The sequence below is a fragment of the Euleptes europaea genome, chromosome 10 (assembly GCF_029931775.1).
Source record: "Euleptes europaea isolate rEulEur1 chromosome 10, rEulEur1.hap1, whole genome shotgun sequence".
Lineage (NCBI taxonomy): Eukaryota > Metazoa > Chordata > Lepidosauria > Squamata > Sphaerodactylidae > Euleptes > Euleptes europaea.
This window is the reverse complement of record NC_079321.1, coordinates 15110750-15137727: the sequence shown is the minus strand read 5'-3', so window position 1 is coordinate 15137727 and position 26978 is coordinate 15110750. Positions and strand designations below refer to the sequence as shown.

At 44.4% G+C, this 26978-nt stretch overlaps 1 protein-coding gene across 1 annotated transcript in view; it reads right to left on the bottom strand.

Moving 5' to 3' along the window:
* The window catches only part of IQCA1 (IQ motif containing with AAA domain 1), a 140142-nt gene that overhangs the window by 100284 nt on the left and 12880 nt on the right, over window positions 1-26978 (bottom strand). The window contains 3 exon segments of the mRNA XM_056856864.1: window positions 20189-20260; window positions 22533-22724; window positions 24928-25047. Coding sequence (XP_056712842.1) covers window positions 20189-20260; window positions 22533-22724; window positions 24928-25047 — 384 coding nt within the window.

Below are 26978 nucleotides of genomic sequence, written 5' to 3'. Positions count from 1 at the left end.
AAGGAGATCTTAGACTTCAAATACTACCCTATCCGAGTGGAACTTAGTATAAGGAGGGGAATGTGACAGTGTTGACATGTCGCTCACCCTCTTTGCCGAGGTAATGACGACTAAAAAGGCCGCCTTGAACGATAGTAAGGCCAATTCGCAAGTAGCTAATGGCTCAAACGGAGGTCTCATGAGTTGTGACAGGACTAAGGAGAGACTCCACTGGGGAACTGGTGGAGTGACAGGAGGGTACAAGTTATTGAGACCCTTCAAAAACTTTTTGGAAAGGGGATGAGAAAAACTGAGAAGGAGTCAATATCCGGATGAAAAGCCGATATTGCGGCTAAATAAACTTTAATGGAAGAATTAGATAAGCCATCATCTTTGAGGGATAGAAGGTAATCAAACACAACAGACAGTGGGCAATTGATTGGTGAAATATTTTTAACCTTAACCCAATCAGAAAAACGTCTCCATTTAGCGTCATAGGACCGCCGTGTGGAAGACTTTAACGAATGCAGCAGAACCTTAGCTACCCTGTTGGACCACTGCCCCGGGGTAGACCCTCCAGACCGCAAGCTGCAGGTCCGGGGGGGAGTGGGAGGGATTCCTCGGAAGAAGAATGTAATTCCCTTGTGCAAGTGACATGAGCACTGCAAACCACGACCTCCTGGGCCAAAACGGAGTGACAATGATGGCATCTGTCTTGTCGTGGTTCATCTTGGCTAGGGCCTTATGAAGTAGAGGGAATGGGGGAAAGAGATAAAACAGAGCCCCATTCCAAACTGCCTGAAAGGCATCTCCCATTGAGCCCGGGCTGGCTCCTGCCCTCGAATAGAACCTGGGACACACTGAGTTGAGGTGTGTGGCAAAAAGGTCTACTTGCGGATAACCCCAATGACGGAATATTTGGTGGAGACAATCGCTGCTCAGGGTGAGCTCGTGCGCTTGATTGGGAAGGCGACTTAGAGCGTCTGCTAGTGTATTGTTCTTGCCCACAATGTGAATCACTACGAGAGTAGCGTGGTGAGATATGGCCCATTCCCAGATGTCGCTGGCTTCTTTGGAGAGCGAAAAGGACCCTGTGCCGCCCTGCTTGTTTATATAGAACTGGGCAGTGGAGCTGTCTGTGGCGATCTGAATGTGCTGTCCGTCCAGGTGCCCTGTGAATGAAGACAGAGCAAGATGGATAGCACGCAGCTCCAACAAATTGATGTGCAACCAGGATTCTAGGGAAGACCAAGTACCCCGGGCCGTAAGGTCACCACAATGAGCTCCCCAGCCTGACAAGGAAGCGTCTGTGAACAGGTACTTCTGAGGAGAAGGGCGATTAAAGGGGACACCTGAGAGGATGTAGGCATCGTGTGCCCACCATTGCAAGGAAGAAATAACATATCTAGGGATGGAAAGGCGTTTGTATTGGGGATCAACATTGAGCCTGAACACCCGGAGGAACCAGTTTTGGAGCGGGCGCATACAGAGCCTCGCAAACTCCACCACGGCCGTAGTAGAGGCCATGAGGCCTAACAATTTCTGTATATGATGGGCCATTTGAAACCGTTTTTTGTGTGAATTTAGCCACCATTTTTTGGATGGCGCGAGCCCTCTGTACAGGGAGGAAGGCTCTGGCTTGGACAGCATCCAACTGTGCCCCAATGAAGGTTTGTATTTGCACAGGTACAAGCTTAGACTTAGAAAAATTAACCAAAAGACCCAGATTGTTAAGGACTGAGACGATTAAGTCCACCTGTGTGGCCAATTCCAATTGTGAAGGACCCACTACCAACCAATCATCAAGGTAGGGAAATATTACGCAACCCTTCAGAGCAAGGTGGGCTACCACCACTGCAAGGCACTTTGTAAATGTCCTGGGGGCTGTGGACAACCCGAAGGGCAACACATTGTACTGGTAACATTTTCCATTGCATTCAAACTTTAGGTATTGGCGACACTCAGTATGAATTGCGATGTGGAAATAAGCGTCGCGGAGATCTAACACCACGAACCACATATGTTTATCCAGGAGGGGAAGCACTTCTGGGAGCGTGAGCATATAGAACTTCCTGGTCCTAATAAAGGCGTTAAGGTCCTGGAGATCCAGGATAGGGTGCTTCCCCCCTTTTTTATCCACAAGAAAAAAGCGGGAGTAAAACCAGCGATTCCGTTCCAAAAGTGCAACCTCTGAAATGGCTCCCTTAGACAGGAGAGTGGTAACCTCTTGTACGAGTAGGTCTGGGGCCGGCGAAAGGGAGCGCCCCGTGGGCCTATATGGAGGTAACATATCAAATTCTATGAAGTAACCAACATTTATTATTTTGAGAACCCAAACATCACTGGTAATAGCAGACCATGAATGGTAGAAAGCCGACAGGCGATCAAGAAAGCAAGCAGACACGTCTAGTCATGCCTGCTTCGGTTTGTTGAAATGGCCGGGAGACCCTCTGGGGCCTTTACAGACCCTGGGTTTGGGTGGGAACTTCCTGTCCTGCTGCGGGCGGGGAAAGGACGGGCGGAAGGAGGGTTGTTGGAAGGAACCCTGGAGACGATATAGGCGGGAAGATTGGTTGGCTTGATGGCCAAAATAACGCCACTTAAAATCGGGGGCTTGGGGAGCAATCCCTAAGGATTTGGCATTTGTTTTGTTCTTTTTCAGGCAATCCAGGAAAGTATCAGTTTGGCCACTGAACAAGGATGTCCCTTCAAAAGGAAGGTCCTCAATACGGGCTTGAGTGTCATAGGGGAGAGCAGTCTGGCGCAGCCAGGCATGCCGGCGAATGACAATGGCAGAGGCAATGGCTTTACTAGAGGAATCCGCCATATGGCGTGCAGCTGTAAGATGTTGCCTTGCAAGGGACATGCGTTTGGACTGAATGGCTACTGCCGAGGGACATTGATTGTCGGGAAGGATGGAGATTTTTTTTAAAAAAAAATATTTTCTTATATAGTTCCATACATTTGATTAACATTGTCATTTAATCCCTTCTAAATCTTTATTTTAATCTACAATATATATTACTGCTACATAAATCTCCTGACTTCCCCTCTTCCCTCTTCTATCACTAACTTATCTCAGTAATCCTCTTTGCAATTATTTTAAAATACTTAATTTCCTCTTTCATTTAATTATGCAATATAACTATGGTTAACAATTGAATTAGACTAAATCATAACCTTTAACATTTTTCATAGTAAGTTCATTGTTGCAATATAAAATCCATGCCTCCCACTCCTGGGAGATTTGAGGGGATATACAATCCCAGAGGGAGTATTGATACCTGGCCATGATGGCAAGGAAATTGGAAATACGGAGACCCACCGCAGTGGAAGTGTAAATTTTTCTGGCAAGGGTATCTAGTTTATGGCCTTCCTTATCCTGCGGGGAGGAGTGTGCTCCAGACCTATATTTACCAGGCAAAGCCTCCACTATTACGGAATTAGGAGGGGGATGCTGGTAAAGAAATTCTCCACCTTCCCTGCGAATCTTGTAAAGATTCTCTACTCGTTTGGTGGAAGGGGGGACCAAAGCAGGCTTAGCCCAGTTGTTACGGATCACTTCCAGAATGCTCTTTATCATAGGAAGGGCCACGGGGCCTACGTCAGGGTTATGGAGGATATCCATAATATCATCTATAGGGCCGGAGTCCTCCGGCTTAAACTCAATTTTGAGAGCTTTCGCCATGCGGATGAGCTGCTCCGCATATAAACAGACATCTCCCGTAGGAGAGAGCGGCTTAGAGTCCCCAACAGTGTCCTCGAATGAGGGAGCTGAAGTACGGGATTCCTCATCCTCATCAGGGGAGTAGGAGGCGTCATACTCAGATGGATCAGTGTCCCTTGACATAGAAGGAGACCTGGAGAGGGGAGGCTTGCGAAGCGACTCTTGCCTTGGACGAACGGAATTCTTGGAAAGATCATCAGGACGACGAGACGGCATGTGTCGATGCCGACGAGAGCCTCCAGAAGGCAAGCATGACCGGGAGCGTCAGTGACGACGATGACGGTCGACCGAAGAGCCCGAGTAGACGGAAGGAGTAGGATATTGGCGCCGAGAAACCTCTCGATGCCGATGAGAGGGAGACCGGCTCCTAGAAGAGTAGTGGCGCCTCTGACTGATCGGACTGCATGAACAAAGTGAATGGCTATGTCCGGTGTTTGGCTGTTTGGATGAAGAACAGCAAGGTTGATCATCTGTACCAAGTGGATAAAGTGAACGGCAATGTCTGGTAACTGACTGTTTAGATGATGACTGGTGTTGTTGAACGGCTGGGATATGTGCGGGAGGAACGGCTATGACCGGAGGAAGACAGTCTAGATGAAGACCGATGAGAGTGGGAGCGGCGAGAAATGGATCGGCGCCAACGACTGGATCAGCACTGACGGCTCCGATGGGACGAACGGCTCCGACGACGGGATCGACTCCGACGATGGGATAGACTCCGTCGAGAAGGTGACCGGCGTCTGCAGGAACCGGATCGACTCTGACGATCGGCTCGACGGCGAGAAGAAGATAGACGTCAAGAAGAAGATCGACTCCGACGGGTAGATCAGCGACAGCGCAAGTTCGACCGACGCCGCGTGGATCCGGCACCGATCTGGAACTCTGTAGGTTCTGCCTGAGGCCCTTTATCATCAGGCCGTGGGGACTTGTTAAGCACCGGAGGCACATCTTTATAGAGGTGAAGGAGGTACTGTTTGAACTCATCCGAGTCTTCCTGGGCCCTGCTCGGACACGGAACCGAGGGGGTAGCCAGGGAATGAGGAGGCGAATCCTCGATGGTAATGGGCTGCTGTGCAGCTTCGTCTGGACGAGGCGAGCGAGGCAACTTGGCTTAGGATCAGCGTCGAGGGGATGCCGAAGGCGATCGGCGTCGAAGGGACTTCGGCGACCTCGAAGGTGATTGACGCCGAGGCGATTTGGAGCAGAAAGCATGATGCGATGAGCCGCGGCCGCGGCCATCTTGCGAAACCGGAGCAATAAACTTTGCTGGCCGAATAACGACGGAGGAAGGCTTCTTAGAAGGGCCAACTTTTTTGGACTTTTTTGTAGTGGGTCCCACATCGAGTTGGGTCTTACCGGTCGAAGTACCCGGTTCAGCAGAATGACCTCGTGGGTGAAGTGACTCTTTGTAAAGATGATAAAGTAATCGAGTCGACCGAACCGTCAAGGCCTTGTTGGTGAATTTGGAGCAACTTTTACAAGTTGCCGGAATGTGGCCTTCCCCCAGACAAAGGAGGCATTCAGTGTGGGAATCATTCTTCGCCATCTTAGTACCACACACACTACATTTCTTGAAAAGTGGAGCTTTTTTGGGCTCCATGGCTAGAGGAAGGTGCTGACACGTTCTCTCTCCATGGCGGCAGAAAGAGAACTGGAGGGAAGAGTGCTCCCTCCCCCTTGGGTCATGTGACCATGGGCGGGGAGATTGCATGCCCCAAGGGGAGGGGGAGCACTCTCTTTTAGATTTGCTAGAAGCTGACAAATCTTATCCGTGGCTGGCCTGCGCAGTCTTCAATGTGGGACTGCATAGAAGCCACGCAGATGAACTTTTATAAGAGGACCTCAATTTTTCCAACTAGGAAGCTAAATATATATGGCAAAATCAAGGATGGGTTATTAGTATTTCTCATAGGAACTTTAGTTTTGGAGGCCATTAATTCATAGGGTCGCCATGAGTCGGAAGCAACTTGATGGCACTTAGCACATGACATAGGAACACAAAAACAGAAGCACTGTTAGGACTAACCATAAGATCTTAATATGAACCTGCCTTGTACTGAGTCAGGCCAGTGGTCCATCCAGCTCATGAATATCCATCCTGACTGGTAGAAGCTCTCCAAGGTCGCCAGCAATGGTCTTTCTCAACCCTATCATCATCATCTTGTACCTGGAGATGCCAGGAACAGAACTTGGGACTTTCACTACCACTACCAAGTAGTACAAAAGCTTTACAGTAGCAGGTGTCACCAAACCCACAGCCCTAGCTTGCAGCAGTTACAGGAACTACAAATCAGGTGAACTCATATTCAGTATTCTGAATCCTTGATTTGTAGTTTTATTCCTTAGAAGAATGGATCAGGGAATGTTAAGGCAGTCATCTCTGTACCAAAGAATGACCAATCGGCACTAGGTTGAAAACAATTGACAGGTTGGTACGAAATCATATTAATCCCTAATCTAGCTAAGTAACTTTGTTCATCTTGCTATGGTTAGGCTAACTTGGTCTATCAATACTCAGTAGAGCTAAATTGACATTTCTTGTTTTATCTAGTCCGACTTTCTTTTCCTTTTGTCAATCACATTAAGAATTATTCATGGGAGATTTTTTTTACACTGTTCAGTAATCTGATTGTATGTTTTACCTATTGTAATCTGTTTATTTAAAAACAGTAAAACACTGGAAATTTTCTACTTGGTATGATTTATGACTCAGAGTGGGGTCGGAGGGCTGCTTCTAGAAAAATCTTGACAGTTTGGGAACTGGGATGTGCTCCGAAACAAAAGACAAGAACTTATTGTCAAATCAGGGAGACCTCATTCCAACAAGAATGAAGTTTTGTGTTAACATCAAAACTCAAAAGATTGCATATCTGATTTTGCTAGGCACTAATAAGAGGATTGTTTTACTATCTCTGTACAAAATTCTTCTAGTAGACGAATATGGCTGATGGTGCTTTTTATCTAGTACTTCTATGTTTACTAACAGGGAGACAGGATTGTCAATTATGGCTCTAGAATAATTGAGAATGCAACCAGATGAAAATGCCGAAAACCATGACTCTCCAGCATCTCATCTAGAGAAACCCCCAGGCACTCCAAAGAAAGTGCCTTAGACAGTCTATTCAAGTGTTGTTCCAGAGAATCTGATACAGAGCTTCTCCTTAAGAGTTGTTTCATGTTTCTCTGTCAAAGTAACGTCTCTGGCTGTGCAGAATAGAGATTAACTCATGGTATGAACAGCTAACCATTCCACTCGTTTAAAAATAAATCTGTACATATTTGGTGTGTACTGCATACTTAGTAGTATATGATCGTCACATCAGCAGTAGAATAATACATCTTAATGAAGGCGTCCTATGTTGCTAGATACCATTATGTTTACAAGCCTTCCGTAGTTAATGACCCAAAACTGAATAACGAAATTCACATATTTAGCTAGGCCTTCTGTCAGCAATAATGTGCCTATTAATAATGGATGTTGCAGTAAAAATAGGATGCAAGATGCTTGCTGAAAAATAGGACTAGATGGCCCATTAACTTAAAATGCTTATCTAATGTTTGATAGGCTTTGTCTTAAACTGTTGTTTAAATTAATAAGGCAAAAGTGGACGTTTCAGCTACAAGAGGGTCCTTTCCAGCCCATCAGTCTCGTGAATGGCTGGAGGGCTGCACTGCGCTTTGTTCTCTAGTTTTCACAAAAGCTCGATTGGTTTGAAGAAAACGGGCATTAAGTTAAGTTTCATGCATGATGGCCACTGTGTGCCTGACATCGCGATCTCAAATGGCAAGCTCACCTGACAAATAGTGGAAAATGACATTCCAGCACTTGGCCCCTGATGGCCCCCTGCAAGTTATAACCAATGGGATGCCCAATATATAATTTTTATGCTTGAATATTGAGAGAGAGAGAGAAAGAAAGAGAGAGCGCGCACACCTTGTCTTCCATTAAATGTGCTTTTTATTTGTAAGTTATCTTCGGTGGAAGTCGAGCTGCTTTCACTAAATATAGTTTCTTTCTTTGGGGGAATTATGAAGGCTCAAGCTTGTATGCACACTGCTGACATCGGTGGCAAACTCAGGAAAGGTGACTGCATAATAAGGTAAGGCTTATTAGGCAATAAGATAATAAGGTAAGTCTTATTGCATAATAAGGTAAGGCTTATTGCGTAATAAGATAAGGCTTTACCAATAAAGCCAGAGAGCCAGCGTGGTGTAGTGGTTAAGAGCGGTGGTTTGGAGTGGTGGACTCTGATTTGGAGAACCAGGTTTGATTCCCCACTCCTACACATGGGAGGCGGAGGCTAATCTGGTGAACTGGATTTGTTCCCCCACTCCTACACATGAAGCCAGCTGGCTGACCTTGGGCTAGTCACAGTTCTTTTACAGCTCTCTCAGCCCCACCTACCTCACAGGGTGACTGTTGTGGGGAGGGGAAGGGAAGGAGATTGTAAGCCGGTTTGAGTCTCCCTTAAGTGGTAGAGATCGGCATATAAAAAGAGCCTTGGCTACTTACCGTGAAGGCTTCTTCTGCTCAGAGGGACGAAGGGCATCTTCATTATGGGTGTTTCCTTTTCCTCTTATCTCGGGAGGCAGGAACCAAATATTTAAATTTTTCTGACCTCTGAGGGTAAACGCCCCCTTGTGATCAGTTAAAGACTTTCCGAGCCTTATATATTTAAGATAGACTGAAGAAACATGTTAGTTATAATTCTATACAAGAAATAAGTTCCTAATAAACATTAACGATGAACCTTTAGGATAACTATAAGTCATGAACCAACAAACAGCGTTTAACTTGAATTGAATGTCAACTGGAAGTTAGATGTAACCATGATTACCTGTAATTTTATTTTATTTGTTTTATTTATATTTTACTGACGTCTGGGCGGGCAAGATGCCCTTCGTCCCTCTGAGCAGAAGAAGCCTTCACGGTAAGTAGCCAAGGCTCTTTCTCGCTCAGAGGGAGAAGGGCATCTTCATTATGGGACATACAAGAGCTGTCCCCCGCCCTTGGGAGGGTTAGACGTCCTGAAGTATACTTTGCAGTACTCGTCTGCCTAAGGCGGCATCTGCTGACAAGTATAGATCTAATTTGTAGTGTCTCACAAATGTGGACACCGAGGACCAAGTTGCAGCCTTACATATCTCTTCCATAAAGCACGGCAGTCGAAGGCTGCTGAAGTAGCCGCACTTCTTCCCAAGTGGGCAGTAACGCCCGCAGGAGCAGGTAGGTTACTTATTCTATAAGCCTGTGTTATGTATAAGGTGATGGTCCTACTAATGGATGCCTTGGACATATGCTTGCCCTTGTCAGGTGGTGAGATATGAACGAATAAGGAGTCAGAGTTCCTAATAATTTTAGTAAGATAAATGTAATAAATGTAAGATAATGCCCTTCTTAGATCTAGCTAGTGCCAGGCCTTCTCCTTAGGATTCTTGGGGTTAGTGCAGAAAATGTAAGCACTATGTCCTGCTCCCTGTGAAACTTGCAGCTACATTTTGTCCTATCTCAGTGATTGGTTCGAATGGTAGTTGTGTGAGTGCTGTCAAAGCTGTGTGCAGGCTCTAGTTGTGAACCTGTGTCTAACAGGAGGAGCTAAATAACTGACGCCCCTTAAAAAGGCTTTTATGTGATGGTGTTTGGTTAAGCGGTATCCAGATACCTTGGGTACTATGGTAGCTATAGATGCCAGTTGTCTTTGTAGAGTGCAGGTAGCTAGCCCTAAGCTCTGTCCCTCCTGATGGCTTCCTTGTTGTCAATATGGTAGTGACGGCCACCGGGCTATAACCTAGGGCTATAAGTCATCTCCTTTCAGTGCCCATGCGGTCAGTTTGTACCACCCTGGATTGGGATGGCATATTGGGTCTTGTAGAGGGAGATCTTGTCTGTCGGGAAGTCTCCAATGGTTCTGTATGGACATCTGAATTATAGATGGGAACCACGGTCGTCGCAGCCAATATGGAGCTATGAATCTGACTGATGCTTTCTGAAGTCGTACCTTTCTCAATACCCTTGGAGGGAGGGGGGGAACCCGTACAGTAGGTCATGCGGCCCTGGTGACATTAAGAGGTCCATTTGTTCCGCCCCCTGTTGACGGTACATGGAATAGTACCTTGGCAGCTGGTGGATGATGCTGGATGCAAACAGATGAATCTGTGGCGTGCCGAATCTCTGAGTAATAAGTTGAAAGACCTCTGGATGTAGAGACCATTCTGCCTCGCTGATGTCCTGTCTGCTGAGCCAGTCTTGCTTGTATGTTGACTGTGCCCTGAATATGTTCTGCTGATTTTGATGAGAGGTTGGACTCGGCCCAAGGAAAAATGTAGTCGCTTCTGAGGATCGTCCTGATTTCTAGGGCACTGATGTGAAGATTCTGTTCTTGATAGTCCATGTTGCTTGAGCCATTGTCCCTTGAGTGTGGCTTCCCAACCTGATAGACACGCGTCCGTGAAGATTTGAATTGGTGTTGGACGGAGATACCAACTTCCTTTCGTCAAATTCTGAGACTGAAACCATCATACTAGTCTTGATCTGACTTCATCGGTCAGGATGAGATTTCTGTCACTTCTTCCTTGGTATGTCTCTTTGGTACGGCCTCAAGAACCATTGAAGAGGTCTTGATCATAAGCGTGCCCCTTGAACCGCGGGAATGCATGCAGACATGTGACCCTTCAGTTTGGTCAGGGACATTAGAGAAGGCGATCGGGAATTAATCGCTTTCTTTGCTAGAGATGAAATGTCCACTGGAAGGTATAAGGAGTTTGTCAGTGTGTCTATGTCCATCCCCCATCTCTCTCAATCGTTGGGATGGAACTAAGTGGGTCTTTCTGAAGTTGATTATGACCCGTGTTCTGTTAACCTCTTCAGAACTCTCTCTGAATGATCTATGCTCTGCTAGTTTGAGCTTGCGCAAATCAGAATGTTGTCTGAGAAGGGTGCATTCTCACGCCCTCCTCGTGCAGAGATGTGACTGGTGTGTCCAGAACTTTGGTGAATACTCGAGGAGGGGCGATGATAACCCGAATCGTAAGGCCCTGAATTGCAAGAGGTGTCCCTTGTACGGGAACCGAAGGAAACAACAATGTGCCGGGTGTATTAGAATATAAGAAAATGCTTTTCCCTGAGGACCTGTGTGACTGACTTTAGTGTCTCCATCCTGAAGCGCTTTAATGGGATAATCTGTTCAGAAACTTGAGGTCTAGGATGGCTTTCCATCCGCCGCCTTTGTTGGGAACAGTAAAGAATACTGAATAGACTCCCAATGTATGCTCTAATGGTGAGACTGGCTCCATCGCCTTGATGTCTAAGAGGCCTCTGAAATTCTATGGATTTTTTTTTTTTGGGGGGGGGAATGTTGGAGATATTACTAGTCGATGTGAAGGAGTGTAAGAAAAACTCTATCTGATAGCCTTGTGAGATAATGTTTGTGACCCAGAGGCCTGGTTGGGAGGTGACCACTGACGGTGTAATAGGCTGAGCCTGCCTTCCACTGACTGGTGGCTGGCGTCACTGTTTGGTTGGGCGGTAGGGTTTATCCCCTTTATTGCCCTGGAAGGTGGAGGATTTTGGAGATTTATTGAATCGTCCTCCTTTACTAAAGGAGCTGCGATTCTGGTTCCGGTGGTTTCTAGGTTGATCAGGTCTGTATCTTTGAAGTATGTGGTATGCACGAAAGGACATAGAGGGAGTGATCCCTTGGATTCCTTGCGTAGAAACTTGTCTTTGGTCTCCACTGATATGGGGACCAAATTGTCTCCAAGCAAGGTCTTTCCCTGATACAGGAAGCCCATAATAACCAATTTTGATCTATATACTCCGCTTGCCAGGGGCGTACCCAGAGAGCCTTTCTGGCAGCTGAGGCTGTGGCTAGCGTTCTAGCTGCATATGACATGTTATCTAAGGAGGAATCAGCTAGAAAGAATACCACTCTCGAAAACATGGATGACATGGTATCTAAGGTAGAATCAGCTGGAAGGATACCACTCTCAAAAAAAAAAAAACATGGATGCCCTTCTGGCATCTGATGCTGCGGCTAGTGTCCTAGCTGCATATGGCATGGTATCGAAGTTCGAATCAGTTAGAAAGAATACCACTCTCAAAAAACATGGGTACTCCTGTAAAGGCGTTTCTTTCTTCCTGTGGAAAAAATTGATATAACTTCCTAGTCCAAATTATTGCCGCTCTGTATACTAGGGCAGATGTGATAGAAGCGCTTGATAGTGAGTGCCAAGGCCTCTGAGCATTTATGCCTGCTAACTCTGCCTTCCTATCTGTAGGGTCCCTAATCATGGCAAGGCCATGTAACAAGGTTGAGGGAGTGAAGGCAGTGACAGGTGATTCTACTGAAGGCACTTTTAGAATTTTAGAAGCACCGATAAACCAAATATAAAGGGTTCCTAGAGGCTGTGGAGCATTGTATGGGTGCCATTGGTTTCTCCCGCTCTGCTTTCAACAGAGTTAGAAATAATCAAGCGCTGGCACAAACCTATCTGGAGTCTTTTCTCCCACTCTGAGTCCTCTGAGAGATCAAGAGTAGCTAGGTTTTTATGCCAATGCAGAAGGAAATCTTCTGCGTTAAATACTATAGACAGTCTGGGTACCAATTGGCAATTTTGTGACCATGAATTAGCTTTCAGCGCTGCTTAGGCTGGCCAGCACGTACTCTCTTGGTACTACTTGGACTGGTGATTGGCTCACCAGGATCTCAGGTAGAGGTCTTCCACATCACCTACTACCAGAATTGGCCCTCTGCATGCCAATCCGACGCTCTGCCACTGAGCCACAGCCTTTGGCTGATATTCTGCCCTTTTAGCAATCAGATTACTGTTTGTGGTGCTGGAGGGTGTGATCCCTACGATCCCTGTATGGATGGGGCAGGATAAGGAGGTTGTACTGCCCTTAAGCCATCTGAGAAGGCGTTTTTAATCAGGGCGGAGAGCTCTGCACTTACAGGAGTAAAACAGGCTGCATCTATGAGGGGGGGGGCGAAGTCACCTTACCGGCAGTCGATGTCTCCGTTGATGCTTCCCGTCCTTGAATAATAATAGGCGAGCCGCCTGAGGACGGAGCATTGCGAGGCAAAAAGGCGAGCCGCCAGCCTCCTTCATTTTCCCCGTTTGTGCAGTGTGGGAGAAGTGGCTATAGCCGCTGTGTTCTCCTGGCTGCTTCCCGCTGCTTCCCGTCCTTGAATAACAATAGGCGAGCCGCCTAAGGACGGAGCACGGCGGGCGAGGCAAAAAGGCGAGCCGCCAGCCTCCTTCATTTCCCCCGTTCATGCTGTGTGGGAGGAGCGGCTACCGCCGCTGTTTTCTCCCGGCCGCTTTCTGTTGCGATCTGGCAGTCGCGTCTTTCAGGCGCGGCAGAGCAGCGTGCGTTTTGCAGCAGGCATTTGGCGCGCTTGTTAGCGGTCGAGCCAAGCCGTTTGTACTTGCCTGCGCCGTTCTTGCCGCTTTTGCCTTTCCCTTTTGAGTTTTGGTCCTCAGGTCACCAGAGTGACTGTCCGAGGGTTCATCTAATTGTAGTGGTAAGGCCACTAGCAGGCTAGGGTCTAAATTGGCAGGCGCTATATAGCTGTCCTGATGCCGATCCGCCAATTTTTTTTTTTTTTTTTTGGCGGGAAAAGACTCTTCTGAGGAGAATAGGCAGAAAATTAAGACAGTAAATAGAATTGAGTAGTAGATTAGTTAGGTTAAGTTTAGGTTTGTTAAAATAAGAATATTTTTAGGTCTAATAAGTAAGGTTAAGGTTTCTCTATTATTTCTGTAGCAGAGAGCTGCTAGAAGGCTGCTCTCCCGTTCAAGGCAGGAAATAGAACTGATCACAAGGGGGCGTTTACCCTCAGAGGTCAGAAAAATTTAAATATTTGGTTCCTGCCTCCCGAGATAAGAGGAAAAGGAAACACCCATAATGAAGATGCCCTTCTCCCTCTGAGCGAGAAACCAACTCTTCTTCTATAAGGTAAAACACTCAGTTATATCATTGTTACATCAGGACTGGACAGGGCCTTGTTTTCCTTAGCAACAGCTTGTTCCACACTTACAGTGCAATCCTAAGAACATTTCCCTAGCAGTAAGGTCTGCTGGATAGACCTAAGTAGAACTGTGACTTTGACCTTCCTAAAATTGCTCTCTTAATTCACCTGATCAACTTGTTTCACCACACAAACTGATGACAACAAATGAAAGGGTTTGAAGACTTGCTCTGTGTTTGGATGGATAGGAGAGCCCTTAACACTGACAGGTCACTTACAGTGCAATCCTAAAGAAAGTTACAGTTGTAAGCCCACTGATTTCAACAGAAGGCCATCACTTTGCTTAGGATAACTTGTTCACTTAAACACAGTCCTTCCAAGCAATTAAAAAAAAAAACACAGAAAAGATAATGAAATGTTTTGAATATTTTAAACCTTTTCCGTTGTATCGTTCAGAAAAGACAATTCAAACTGTCTATGGAGACTTCTGTTGAAATGGCAGATTATGCTAGCAAAGAGTTACAAGTCAGGAAGACTGTGGTTTGGATCTGACCTCTTGTCTCACCAGAGCAGCCCCAGGTAGTCTCAAGACAGATACTGCTCCCCACAACATGACGATAATACTGATCTACCAAGATCAAGTTAATTCATGCCATTGAATTCCCTATTACTATGTATGGGTGTGAAAGCTGGACAATGAAGAAAGCTGATAGAAAGAAAATAGAATCCTTTGAAATGTGGTGTTGGAGGAGAGTGTTACGGATACCACAGACTTCCCAGAAAACAAATCAGTGGGTTATAGATCAAATCAAGCCTGAACTGACTCCTAGAAGCTAAAATAACTCAACTGAGGCTGTCGTACTTTTATCACATTATGAGAAGACAAGAGTCACTGGAAGAGACAGTCATGCTAGGAAAAGTTGAATGCAGCAGGAAAAGAGGAAGACCCAACAAGAGATGGATTGACTCTATAAAGGAAGCTATGTGTGAGGGTCTGTACGCCTTGCCCTGGGTAAGGCCTTTGCCTTGTATGTTCCCCCCCCCCTCCCTGGACTCGTAAAAGCAGTCCAGCCTCTTGCCTTTCCTTGGTTCAGGCGCAGCGTCTGACAGGCCCCAGGTTGGAATGTCTCTTCCCTCTTCCCACGTCCCTCCCTTGCTCTCACTGACTCCCTTCCACCAGCTATGGCCTTGGTGGGTAGATAGTACTAACAAGCTCAGAGTTCTTTGATGTTTTGTACCATGCACAATTATCTCGTAGATTCCCATAACATACATTTGACATCTGCTTCCCTGTAGGGGTTATAATTCTGTCTTTGTGAAACTGTATTCACTTGCAACTTTACCAGTGTAAGGCCTGTACTACCTGAAGCTTCCAATAAAGTTCCTTGTTTCTGCATGACAGTCTGAGCAAGTGATTTTATGGAGTTTGCACAGGAAGGTTGGGAACCCTCACACCATGGTCCTCAGTTTGCAAGACCTGAGCAAGGTGGTTAAAGATAGGACATTTTGGAGGACATTGATTCATAGGGTCACCATGAGTTGGAAACGACTTGATGGCACTTAACACACACACACCATGCAGGACAAGGAGTGTAACCAGACAAGGTATGCGAACCTCTTTGAACAATCCATAAGTGCTGCTTATTGTTATTATCAAGCTTAACTGAAACTGAGTAGACATAATAGCCAGCAGCTGCAAGAAGACAAAAGATGCCTCTCTGAAAGTGTAACCATTTTATTATTTGGCACAAGGTTTTTGGGGAACAGACTACTTTATAAAAGGAAATGACAAAGCAGCACATACATCTGGAGTATAAAAAGCATACAAAGCAAATGAAAGCTGGATCAAGAAAATCATGAATATAGCAAGGAACCCTGGAGCCAAAACTGCAATTTAAAATGCATGCTTAATGAAACAGAATTTGGCCCGCTTAACTGTATTATTTTCCCGTTTGGATGAGCTGAAGAATATTCATGCTCTATTTATTTATAGAGCTTGAAATTTTGTTATAAGCAACCTAATTATTTCTTCAGCTACAGTTTATATTATTATTGAGAACCATTCTATGTGGAGACAAACTTTCCCAAATAGATGAAACATAATGAAACAGGTAACAGATGAAATACTCAACATAAAACAAGATTAGTTACCGTATTTATTGTCAAATACCTCCCTTTCATAGGGAAACACTACATTGATCTCTAAAAGTGATACAAAAAGTATAAAGGAATTTAATTTGTTTTAAGTGCATAGTATAATGGCAATGATGAAGTAAGCAAGAGCTTGGGAAAGGCTGGGCATTTCACCAGGATTTGAAAACTGCAGTTGCCCAGCAAGGTACCCCCAAGAAGATGCCATTTATTTTAATAATCTTAACTAGACATCTTAAGGACTGTTTTCAGCTGCAGCTGCTTCACCTTTCAAGGGGGCAAATAGCAATGACTGTTAAAAAACACACTAAGGCATTTATATTTCTGAATTTCATGAATATACCAAAAAGTACTATTTTATCTAAAGTTATACATGATGTATGTGTTCTTGAAACAGTAAAATATATATTGCATATCATTCAAATCCCCTCCCCCCCCCCCCGGTTTCTGTTTTGAGAAATTGAGGTGGGGACATTTCTTATGGCTTCTTATTTGGAATGTTACATACCTCTGCCCAAACCTGGATGGTCCAGGCTAGCCCAATCTCATTAGATCTCAGAAGCTAAGCAGGGTCGGCCCTGGTTAGTATTTGGATGGGAAACCACCAAGGAAGTCCAAGGTCGATATGCAGAGGCAGGCAACAGCAAACTACCTCTGTTCATCTCTTGCCTTGAAAATCCTAAGGGGTTGCCATAAGTCAGCTTCAACTTGACGGCAGTTTCTACCATATACCTCTGTGTGTATTCTTAAGTAAACTGGATAAGGAATTCTGCATACAAATGGCTGCTGTGTATGACATTCCCCTGGCCCAATCTACTACCCAGCGCCAGTCTCTCTCCCCTCCTCAACAGAGTAGCTATCAGTGCTGGTCAGAGTCTCTATCTGAGGCTCCTGGTAGAGCCTTGGTTGCTGCATATGCATTCAGGCCCTGAGGGATGACAATGGTTTAACAGCTACGCCGACTGAGACGTTCAGGGCTCCAAGTCTTGATGGTTTTACAAATTTAAGCAGGCTTATCAACATACAGTTCATCTGGTTTACAATATCCAAACAAGAGAGACCATACCACTGCCATGAGTACATTAAAAAATATTAAGAAATGAATCCCTGTTTTTAAAGGATTAAAAAAATTGTGTTACATTATATGCTGATAATGAAAAGGATATTATGGAGGGTTTTGGTATAATTTGCTTTACAGCTAACCGAATGTGACAGAATAATCCAAGCATTATTCTGGAAAATAAAAAGACTTCTGTAGCAAAGGGATTTCTCATGATGATTAGAAATGATTACTATTTATAAATTCCTTCCAAAATGAAATTAATAATTCCTTTCTCACGTGTCAGTATTCCTTTGAGACAGCTTTATATATTAAAAAAGATGATTCATCTACTTCCTAAAATACAAGGAAAGTCCTGTATTTTTTTTTTTTTTAAAGCAGGCTAACACAATCATATTTCAAAGCAGCTTGATCTCTGGGACTTTTACTCAGCCCGTAAATTTATGCAAGATAGCTGTTTGCTTCCCCAGGGTAAGGGTTCACAGAAGGAAAACCAGCACTAAGGGAGAAACCAGGGTGTATGAAAAAAGGAGAAAAAGACCACTTCTGGATCAGCCCCGTACTGTGTTCTAGTTATTAAATATTTATTAATTTTACTGACAGTTTGGTATATGAATCTCCCTACCTTATGTGTGTGTGTCAAGTGTTGTCAAGTTGCTTCCGACCTACGGCAACCCTATGAATTAATGACCTCCAAAACATCCTATCGTTAACAGTCTTGCTCAGGTTTTGCAAACTGAGGGCTGTGGCTTCCTTGATTGACTCAATCCAGCAACACATCCTCACGCTTCAGAATCTTTTCTTGCTCTTTCATGGCTCCCTACCTTAAGGACTGCTTACTTCCATATGAACCAACCCAATCACTCCAGTCATCTTCAGAAGCCCTGCTTGGGGTGCTCCCACCAACTGGGGTTAGACAGGTGGCAACCCAAGAAAGGGCCTTCTCAGTTGTAGTGCTGAAACTCTGAAAGTCCCTCCACAGGGAGAGTCATCTGCCTTCCTCTATCATCCTCTTCTGCTAGTGGGTCAAGACTTTTTGTGTTGTTTGGTGTTCACTCACTAACTCTCGCTGGCCCTCCTCCCATTCTGAGCATTTGTGTCTTTATGTTTTACTGAACCGTTTAAAATGTTTGAAACATTCTCTCTCTTTCTCTCTCTGTATTTTAACAATGTTTTGATCAGGAAACTTAGGTTGTGTGGATAGGCACCATAGAAATATTTTAAATAAAGCAATAAACAACTGTCCATTACCCTTGCATTTCTGCTCATCAGGAGATGCCTGAACAAAACAGCAAGGATTGGTATTGGTACAGGGTTCAGCGAAGCTCTCTTCCTGGAGGCACACACAGCTTGTAGCATGCTCACCAGTCCTAAGAACAGGAGGCCATGGACCCATCCTGTTAACCCTTCCTCCCCAGAGATCCACCCTGCTGCTTATTCCTGCTCTGGCTACTGCAGTATATGTTTTTCGAGTCAGCTGAGGCATGCCACAGCCAAATTATTATGCCAGTGTAGCCACCCACTCGGGCAGTGTGTCAACGATTAAATCAGACTAAGAACAGCATGATTCCCATCCATTTCAGCAGGGGGTCTGCACAAAAAAAACTTTCAGCAGCATGTGGATAAACCTGTTACCGGAGTCCTCAAAGTTCAGACTGTGCATGTGGACTAAGATCTACATTTGGTATCGATAGAGATCGTTTGGCAGGAGGCAAAACTGCCCCTTCAGTATTCAAACTACTGTTAAATATTGTGAGCACTGAAAGCTATCGTGTTGGCGAATGGAGGGTGCAAAGGTAGAGCCTCTAGTGAATAAAGAGTTACAGGAAGACTTCTGAGAAAATAAGAGCAATTGATATCCCAAGTTTCATAGTGTTGCTCAAAATGAGTGTTTTCCTAGAAATACAGCGCTTCTTTCTGTTTTTATTTGGTCTGCAAATCTATTACACTTGTATTCTTGCCTTCATTTAGAGTACATTGTTTGGTCTCCCTTCCCAGTTTATTCTCACAACAACCTTGTAAGGTACATTACCCCAAGTTTCTGTGAGCGGTCCAAGGTCACCAAAATGATAGCTACAGACTGTGTTAACAAGTAATCAAGTGTAACTATTTGACTAATTTTCCTGTGTTGTGCTGGTCTATGACCGTAACAATAAACTGACCCTGTTGTTGTGTGTGAGTGACGAATGAGTGATGAACGAAGGGTGGGGGGAGCATGCTGTGCCATCTCCTCCTGCATCTCTACTTAGTCACCCCTTAGTGGCGGCCAGCAGTCTACTGCCTTCAATGCTGGCCACCCTGCACTGCCACCAGTTATGCATCTACACATGAAACTGCCCTATACTGAATCAGACCCCTTGGTCCATCAAAGTCAGTATTGTTTACTCTGACTGGCACCAGCTCTCCAGGGTCTCAGGCAGAAGGTCTTTCACATCGCCTACTTGCCTAGTCCCTTTAACTGGAGATGCTGGGGATTTAACCTGGGACCTTCTGCATGCCAAGCAGATGCTCTACCACTGAGCCACGGTCCCTCCCCGTGTCTAGTTTCTTCTTCATTTGGCTCAGGGATTCAGCACAGGTGTTCCTAGTGGCAGCATGCTTTTTTTCTTTTTAAATTTTATCATATAAAATAAAGAGTATAAAAGGAAAACAGGGAGAGGGAAAAATATGGAAGGTTAATAGGAAATGTTATAATGCAAAACAAGCAAATGACGTTACCAAAATCTTCATCGCTTGGGCTAGTCATGTGAATAACATACCAAAAATAACCATTATCTATAACTAATTAATATGTTAACAAACCTAGTAACTTTCTGTAGATAAAATTAAAATTGCATTAAAATACGTCTAGTTGAAACCTAGTGGCAGCATGCTTGATAAACTACTCCAAGTTAATAAAAGTTAATAAAAAACCATTTAATTACCAATTTCAAGAAAAATTGCATCCATGCAAAAAAAAAGCTTACAAACCAAAAACCATCTCACATATCATATATATATGACAGTATTTCTAATTCTACATTTTCCTGAGGTTTAAACCAATATAAAATTATTGCCATTTCTATATAAATATATTTTGAGAACAAGCTGCCCACAGTAATTTATATGCTGTAAATTTATCTATCAGCATTATAAACCAACTTTTGTGCAACCATGTATCTGTGATTTGATTTAATGATTTGTTCTTGTTCTCAATGGATCTTTATAATGTAGAGTTTTGGAATATTTTTATTTTATATTAGTTTAAGAAGTAAAATTACTTAATATAATTTAAAATAAAAGAATCAGAAGATGACTCACCATCCCTAGAAATACCATTTCTTCATCTCTAAGTTGCAAAGTCCTCTTCACCTGGGCGTGTCCACGCCAAAACTAAATTTTAAAAGGAAGCCTAACGTGATTAATTGACCTTGGTACTTCCTTTACAGCAGCAAGACGGACAACAAACACAGGAAGGAAAAAACAAATTGTACAAATCTAGCAATAGATCGTTTCCAGGTTGCCATCTGGGATTTTTTGGCACTGGCCTCAGTCTTTCCTGCTTGGTTGGTGGTTACTGTTATTTGAGAGCGATCATTCTACAAATTCATGTGAACTTTGTTAACATTGATCTTTTACTCCACTTGTGTTTTAACCCTTATAATACTTCCCTCATTTCATATGATCTTCTACAGCACAATGTATATGGATGCTCTAGAGATAAGCCTCTTCACTTTCTCTCAAACATAACCAGCCTTTAAAGTTCTAAAATGTATTTATAAGAATAGGATTATCTGAAGGAAACTCTTAAACCTGTCATCTCACAGTGGTATTTTCACATGAATGCACATTTGAAGAGAATTGCGTAAGGGCTGCATCCAGTCCAATCCAGTATGAGGGGATGAGTCCGTGAATGACAATGCCCACCCTGCTGGCTATTTACCCAGTCCCATATTCTTGGCAAGAGCTCAGACCTCATATGAGCTTACCAAAAACTTGGGTCAGGCTTTGCTGCACCATTAGGAGCAGGATAAGTTCCGCAGGACACAGGCATTGTGTCCAATGCTAATATGACTCTTCTGACAAAAGACTGGCTACATTTCCCAGGAAAAGGAAGACTTTAAGCTTCTCTTCCTGTAAAGACCATTCTTGGCCATTCCTCAGAACATTTTGGGAACTGCTGCTCTTCTTCTTCCTAATAATAATCCTTGCAAGTATTTGAAAAGGGTCCATAGATCTATCCTTAACGGATCTTTGCCAGTTGATGGTTAAAGCTCAGTTTGAAGACTGATTGGCTGATGGCTCAAACCCCTTGCCTTGCCCTTTTTATACATTCCTCCAGCATGACATTCACATGCTTTCCAGACACCTGATACCTTTGATAACTGGCTGGAATCCACTTGACAATCCAGAGTTGTTCCATAGAATACAGCTGAAACACTCCTAGCCTCACTTAGTATAAGCCAAGGTTCCCAAATCTTACTTTATCAGAGAAGCATACAGATGAATGATAGCACCAGGCCTCAAAACTGGGAGTGCACAGCAAACTTCAGAGTTTTCCACCCCCACTAGCATATCATGGATTTGAGTCCAAACTCCTATCAATATTGGCCTTTTAATAGGGCTGACTCAGTGCTGGCCCTATCCTTGGAGATTCTCTGGCACTACACTTCTGTCCTCCTAATGTTCGTTTTACTCTTGGGTTGATGGTTTGTAAAGGCTCCAGGTTTATAGAATCCACTGCTACTGAGGAAATCACAAGAACTGTCATTTTCAGCTTCTCCTCACTTAATACATTGAGTCATGCCCAGCGATGGAGCCTGCCCTGGCCTTGCAGGGTCAACGTGCCTTGGCTGAGACAAGCCATGCACAACTGGCAGCTGCAGCGGCCGAGTCAGCAAGTGCCCCAGAACAGGCAGGATGGGGCAGCACACTCTAGGTTCAGTAACAGGGTTTGGCAGCCAGATGGCGCCAGTCACACCATTAAGCCCTGCCTGGGGAAAGGATACAACCTGGGAGGAAGCTACAGCTGAGATGGGGCTTCAGGGCGCTTTCGGTTGAGTGAAGGGGTAGAGGGGAGGAGCAAGCCAGGGGAGGGGATTGGAAGGGTGGCCTATTTAAGGAGGATCTGCAGCAGGCCAGGCAGGATTTGGTATCCCTGCTCAGGCACCGCAGAAGAGCAGAGGATCCAGAAAGGTGGAGGAACAAGGAGGTGCAACCCCCTCCCCTTCTTCAACCTGAGTGTCACAAGCCAGGACAATACCAAGGATTTCAAAGTGGCTGTGGGTGCTTCTAAGCATATCTGGGTGCCTTGGTTGCTCTTTGGAGCTTAAGGACACCTCCCTCAATGCCAGCCCCTCCCCACTGCCAGTTTTCCTTTTCCCTTTGAAAGTTCAGCTGGGGAAGAATGGGGTGATGGCAGAGGGTGAGTAGTGCAGATCTGCAGGGGAGCTCCCCCAGCTCTGCCTTTTGTGCTTTCTTGGTGAACGCTGGGATAACTCCCAAGCTTTTGCCACATGTTCAGATTGCAAAGCAAGTGCCCTCCCCCCGAGGGATGAGGAGAGCAGGAGTTCCCACCTCAAGAATTTAAGCAAAGAACTGAATATTTTTCTCCATAGTCGACTCAACTTATCTTACTGTGAAAAACCGAGTATTTTGATATTACCTTTTGAATGCGAACAGCAGAAGCATCCAGATCCGGGGCTTTAATGCCAAGAAGTTTCGCTTGCCTCTCTCTCTTCTCTTCAAGGTAGATCTGCTTCATGAATGTAGCCCTGAGCCGGCCCTGTCGCGCACGCTCAGCTATTTGGATCAATCGGATGGCTTCGTCCAAGATCATGATCTTCACCTGTTTTTTCTACAACATAACATTGAAACAAGGGATGAAAATAAACTCATTTAGAACATTGGCATTATCCTCTTCCAGAAACCAAGTGTGGACAGTATAAAACCCATGGGCCAATTATGGCCCCCTTCCTGGCTGATTCAGTCAGAGAATGCCAAATATCCATACTCAGTGGCTATTCCCCTTCTTTGTGTGGCAAGATGTAGTAAAGCCCATCAAAAGTGGATGTGGGGTTTAAAAGAACTCATATCAATGTGCCCACACTGTTCTACCTCTTTGTGAATTCAGATGCATGTGGTTAAACTGGCATCAGTTCTTCCCAGCCAGTGGTAGCTACCTGCGGCCCACCGGTGAATTCCTCATGAGAAACTTGTTAGGAGAAGGAAAACCTTATGCTGCTTTTACCACTGAAGTCACAGAAGAAAAACAGTGATTAGCAGGAAGGAAGGAAGAAACTGAGAGATGGAGTCAGAAGAATTTGTTAGGAACAGGAAAGTAAAGGATGGACATGTAGAGGGCAAAACATTATTAGCACAGAATTGGGGGGAAAAGGAAGAAAGCTCAAATACTAAACCCAGGATTTTTAAAGTTTTGGAGATAGTACAACTATTTAAACTAACTGAATACGTCAGGCTGAGAGATGGCTGTATTAATCATGCTAATTTCTCAGGCAGCTAAAAATCTTATCATAAATTTTGGAAAATTTGGGGAAGGGGAAAATTATATAAACAAAGCCCTACTGGATCACACCACTGGTCCATCTAGTTCGACATTCAGTCACCCTGGAAGACCAAACAAGCAGGGGAGAGAGGTCAAGGTCTTCTCTTGATGCAGCTGTTATACAGAGGTTTGCTGCCTCTGGATATGGAGGTTCCCTTTACTGGGAATACAGAGTTGGTTGTCTGTTTGTTTGATACCTATATGCACACTTTGAATGTAATGTTAGCCCATTCCAGAGGGAAATATTTCAGCCACATTCATACAGCTTGGATGTGTGCTGGAACAAGTCAAAACATACTTTAGTAACAATCTGATTCCACAGGCACCTAGTCCATTTAAAACACATACCTAGGCAGATACAAAATTCTAATTGTTCTATTTGTTAATATATGTATATGAGTGCATAACATGTTGTATCTAGACCACTGAAGAAGGCCTGGGGGCTGAAATGTGTTTGGCATGTGATTTTACATTATCAATCCTGTACTTGCTGCCGTGAGGGCTTGTCTTTAATAGATATATATATGCATGAGCACTTTGTCTAAATATATTTCATAGTTTAATTGGATTTTATTTCACCCAATCTTTTGGGTATCCAACTTTGTTTTGAGGTTAGGTCATTTTCCCCTCTGTTCTGTCTGGTTCCCTTTACTCCCCAGGACTAGAAGCTATTGATGGACCTATCTTCCATTAATAAGTCCATATTTAACCACATAGTTTTTTTGTAAAACACTAATATAATTTAAGTGTGCCGCATGAATTAGTAATGGATGACATAGGTGTTAAAATAATCACATATTGTCTAGACTAGAGGTTTACAGGTTTGATAATTTGTTGTTATTCATATGATGCACAAACTTAAAAAAATATATGGATATACATTTATAACATTTTGGAATAATATTTTAAATAAAAAAGAGATTGATATGCAGAGAGATCTGTGCAGCAGAGATAAGAGAGAGTGGTACATGATTCAGGGACAATAAGGGCTGCAGAGAGACCTGGGTTCTGGGAAAAAAGAGACAGGTATTACTCAAAGACCTATAAGGTGGGGAACTAGCAATAAGCAGTGTAAGAGATGGAAATACCAAGGGGGTTGTGGTAGCAAAGAAAAGGAAGTGGAGTGCTTTGAGAGGCAGAGAGGAAAAGACGGAAAACAGAGCTGAAGCTACTGAGAATCCTGTAGTTCAGGAAGGTCGACTGCCAACAGACAATGCTCCCTCTTGTCACAATTCTGTTCTGTTCCTGTCAACTCAAGAAATGGCAAGAAAGATCGCTTCACTGCCTAAAAATTGCAGGATTTCCTTTTCCATCTGGTGCATCTGTAGCAATGCACTATACTGAAAGGTATGCTGTGCAAAGCTGAGATACAGACATAGCACCACAGATAAACGGGATCCTGGCCCTTACTAGGGCACTGCAGAATCTGGGTCATCCCCAAGATTTGTGTAGATTGGTTGCATTGTATATGGAGATGTAGATAGTTGATACTCACAGGTTCATCATCGTACAAGCCGGCTTCAAACAATATCTGAGCAAGGATTTTCTCTCTCTCTTTCAACGCCTTCAGCTTCTCCTTAATAAAATACCTGGGGATGGGGATGTCAAGGCTATCCTGTTGAAGAACAGAGAGGCTTATGTAAACCGCACTGGGCATTAATTTAATACTTTTGCTCTACTGAGTAGTGGATAGTGCTGAACATACAATTTTGGGAGTGTGAATGACTGATGTCCATAACATCAGTCAAGTTACTGCTCTGCAGCTGCACGGTCTAGAATAAGGGGTCCCCACGTGGTGCCCGTGGGAGCCATGATGCCTGCTGAAACCTTTCCTGCCAAGTGTTTTCAGAAAGTGGGTGGGGCCAGGTGGGGCTTTTGATCAGCAAGACTTCTGATTGGCCACAGGAGTTTTAATTGTCTATGCAGATTTTTAAAAACGTTGCTTTAGCAGCAGCTGCCACCACAGCACAAGGATTTTCACTGTGTGACTGGAGGTAAGCTGTGGCAGCCATTTTGTGGCTGGCTCTGCCTCCTCCTGAAGCCCTTTTGTGGCTGTGCCCACCATACTGAGTCAGAATGCCAAAGGTGACCCACAGGCTCAAAAGGTTTGGGGACCCCTGGTCTAGATTATAGCTTCTTTCATTGAAATAACGTTCCTGGATAACCACATTCCCAATGAAGAGATCCCTTAAGTTAGTTTTGTTACTAGCACAGTGGTAGTACTGATTGAAAACTTTATCTGGGAAACAAAATAAAAATCAACAAGATGGCTTTTCTGAAGTACTTCCCTAAGTAAAAAAAATATGCAAATAAGCAATACATTCTCCTACAGGCATCAGCGCTAATGTTCTCTGACCATCTGTCTATATATGCTGCAGAACCCACAAGGGTCAGCTGCGCACTCAACGCATGGACCTGTATAGACTGAGACCTTATGCATTCTGTGTATGGGAGGGCTGGTTACCACTTAGAGCATTCCAAAGGGGAAACACTGTTGATGTGCATGTTGTTTTCCCCAAGGAAGTCTCTTATGCCTGATCATTACATTCCTTTTTGAATGCCAAAGAATTGAAAACAGATGTTTGGAGGTCTGGAGGAGCTCCGCAGGCATTATGTAAACATGCTACCTTTTGGATTTTTTATTTAGAGCACAACCTTTTCTTAAAAGAAAAGTTATGTACATTACCTGATGAGGACAACATGTAGAGCTGCATGGGGGGAAAAAGAGCCTTGGCTACTCACCGTGAAGGCTTCTTCTGCTCTGGGATACGGAGGCCATCTTCAGAGTGGGTGTTTCCTCTTCCTCTTGTTCCGGGAGGCAGGACCTAAAATTTTTTAACTGCCTATCCCTGGAGGGAACGCCCCCTGCTCTATTCAGTCCAAGACTTTCCGAGCAAGGAGTGTAACCATTATACAGAGAAGAAATGGAAGGTATAGCAAAAAAGAAGAGATCTAACAACAAATGCTGTGAATAAGTTTAAACTTGTAATCTTAACTGTAACGATACTAATAAAGAACTTGCAACCCAACCTGAAAAAACTTGTGTTGAGAGTGATTATTGTCAATTGTGTGTCATCTTCCAAAAATATTAAGACGTCTGGGCGGGCAAGATGGCCTCCGTATCCCAGAGCAGAAGAAGCCTTCACGGTGAGTAGCCAAGGCTCTTTCTCGCTCTGGGAGAGGAGGCCATCTTCAGAGTGGGACTTAAAAGAGCTGTCCCTGCCCGGGTGGGATCAGACGTCATGGAGAATGCTCTGAAGAACACGCCTTCCAAAAGAGGCGTCAGCTGAGGCATAAGTATTAAGTTTATAATGCCTCACAAAAGTGGAAATTGAAGACCACGTTGCGGCTTTGCAAATCTCCTCAATAGGAGCTCTGCGATTAAAAGCCGCTGATGTGGCCGCACTCCTAACAGAGTGTGCTGTCAGACCTGAGGGAACAGTAATCTTTGCTGATTTGTAAGCCTGAGTGATGCAGTTAGTAATTGTACGACTGAAGGATGCACGGGACATGGACTTGCCCTTGTTTGGGGCTGTCAGGTTGATA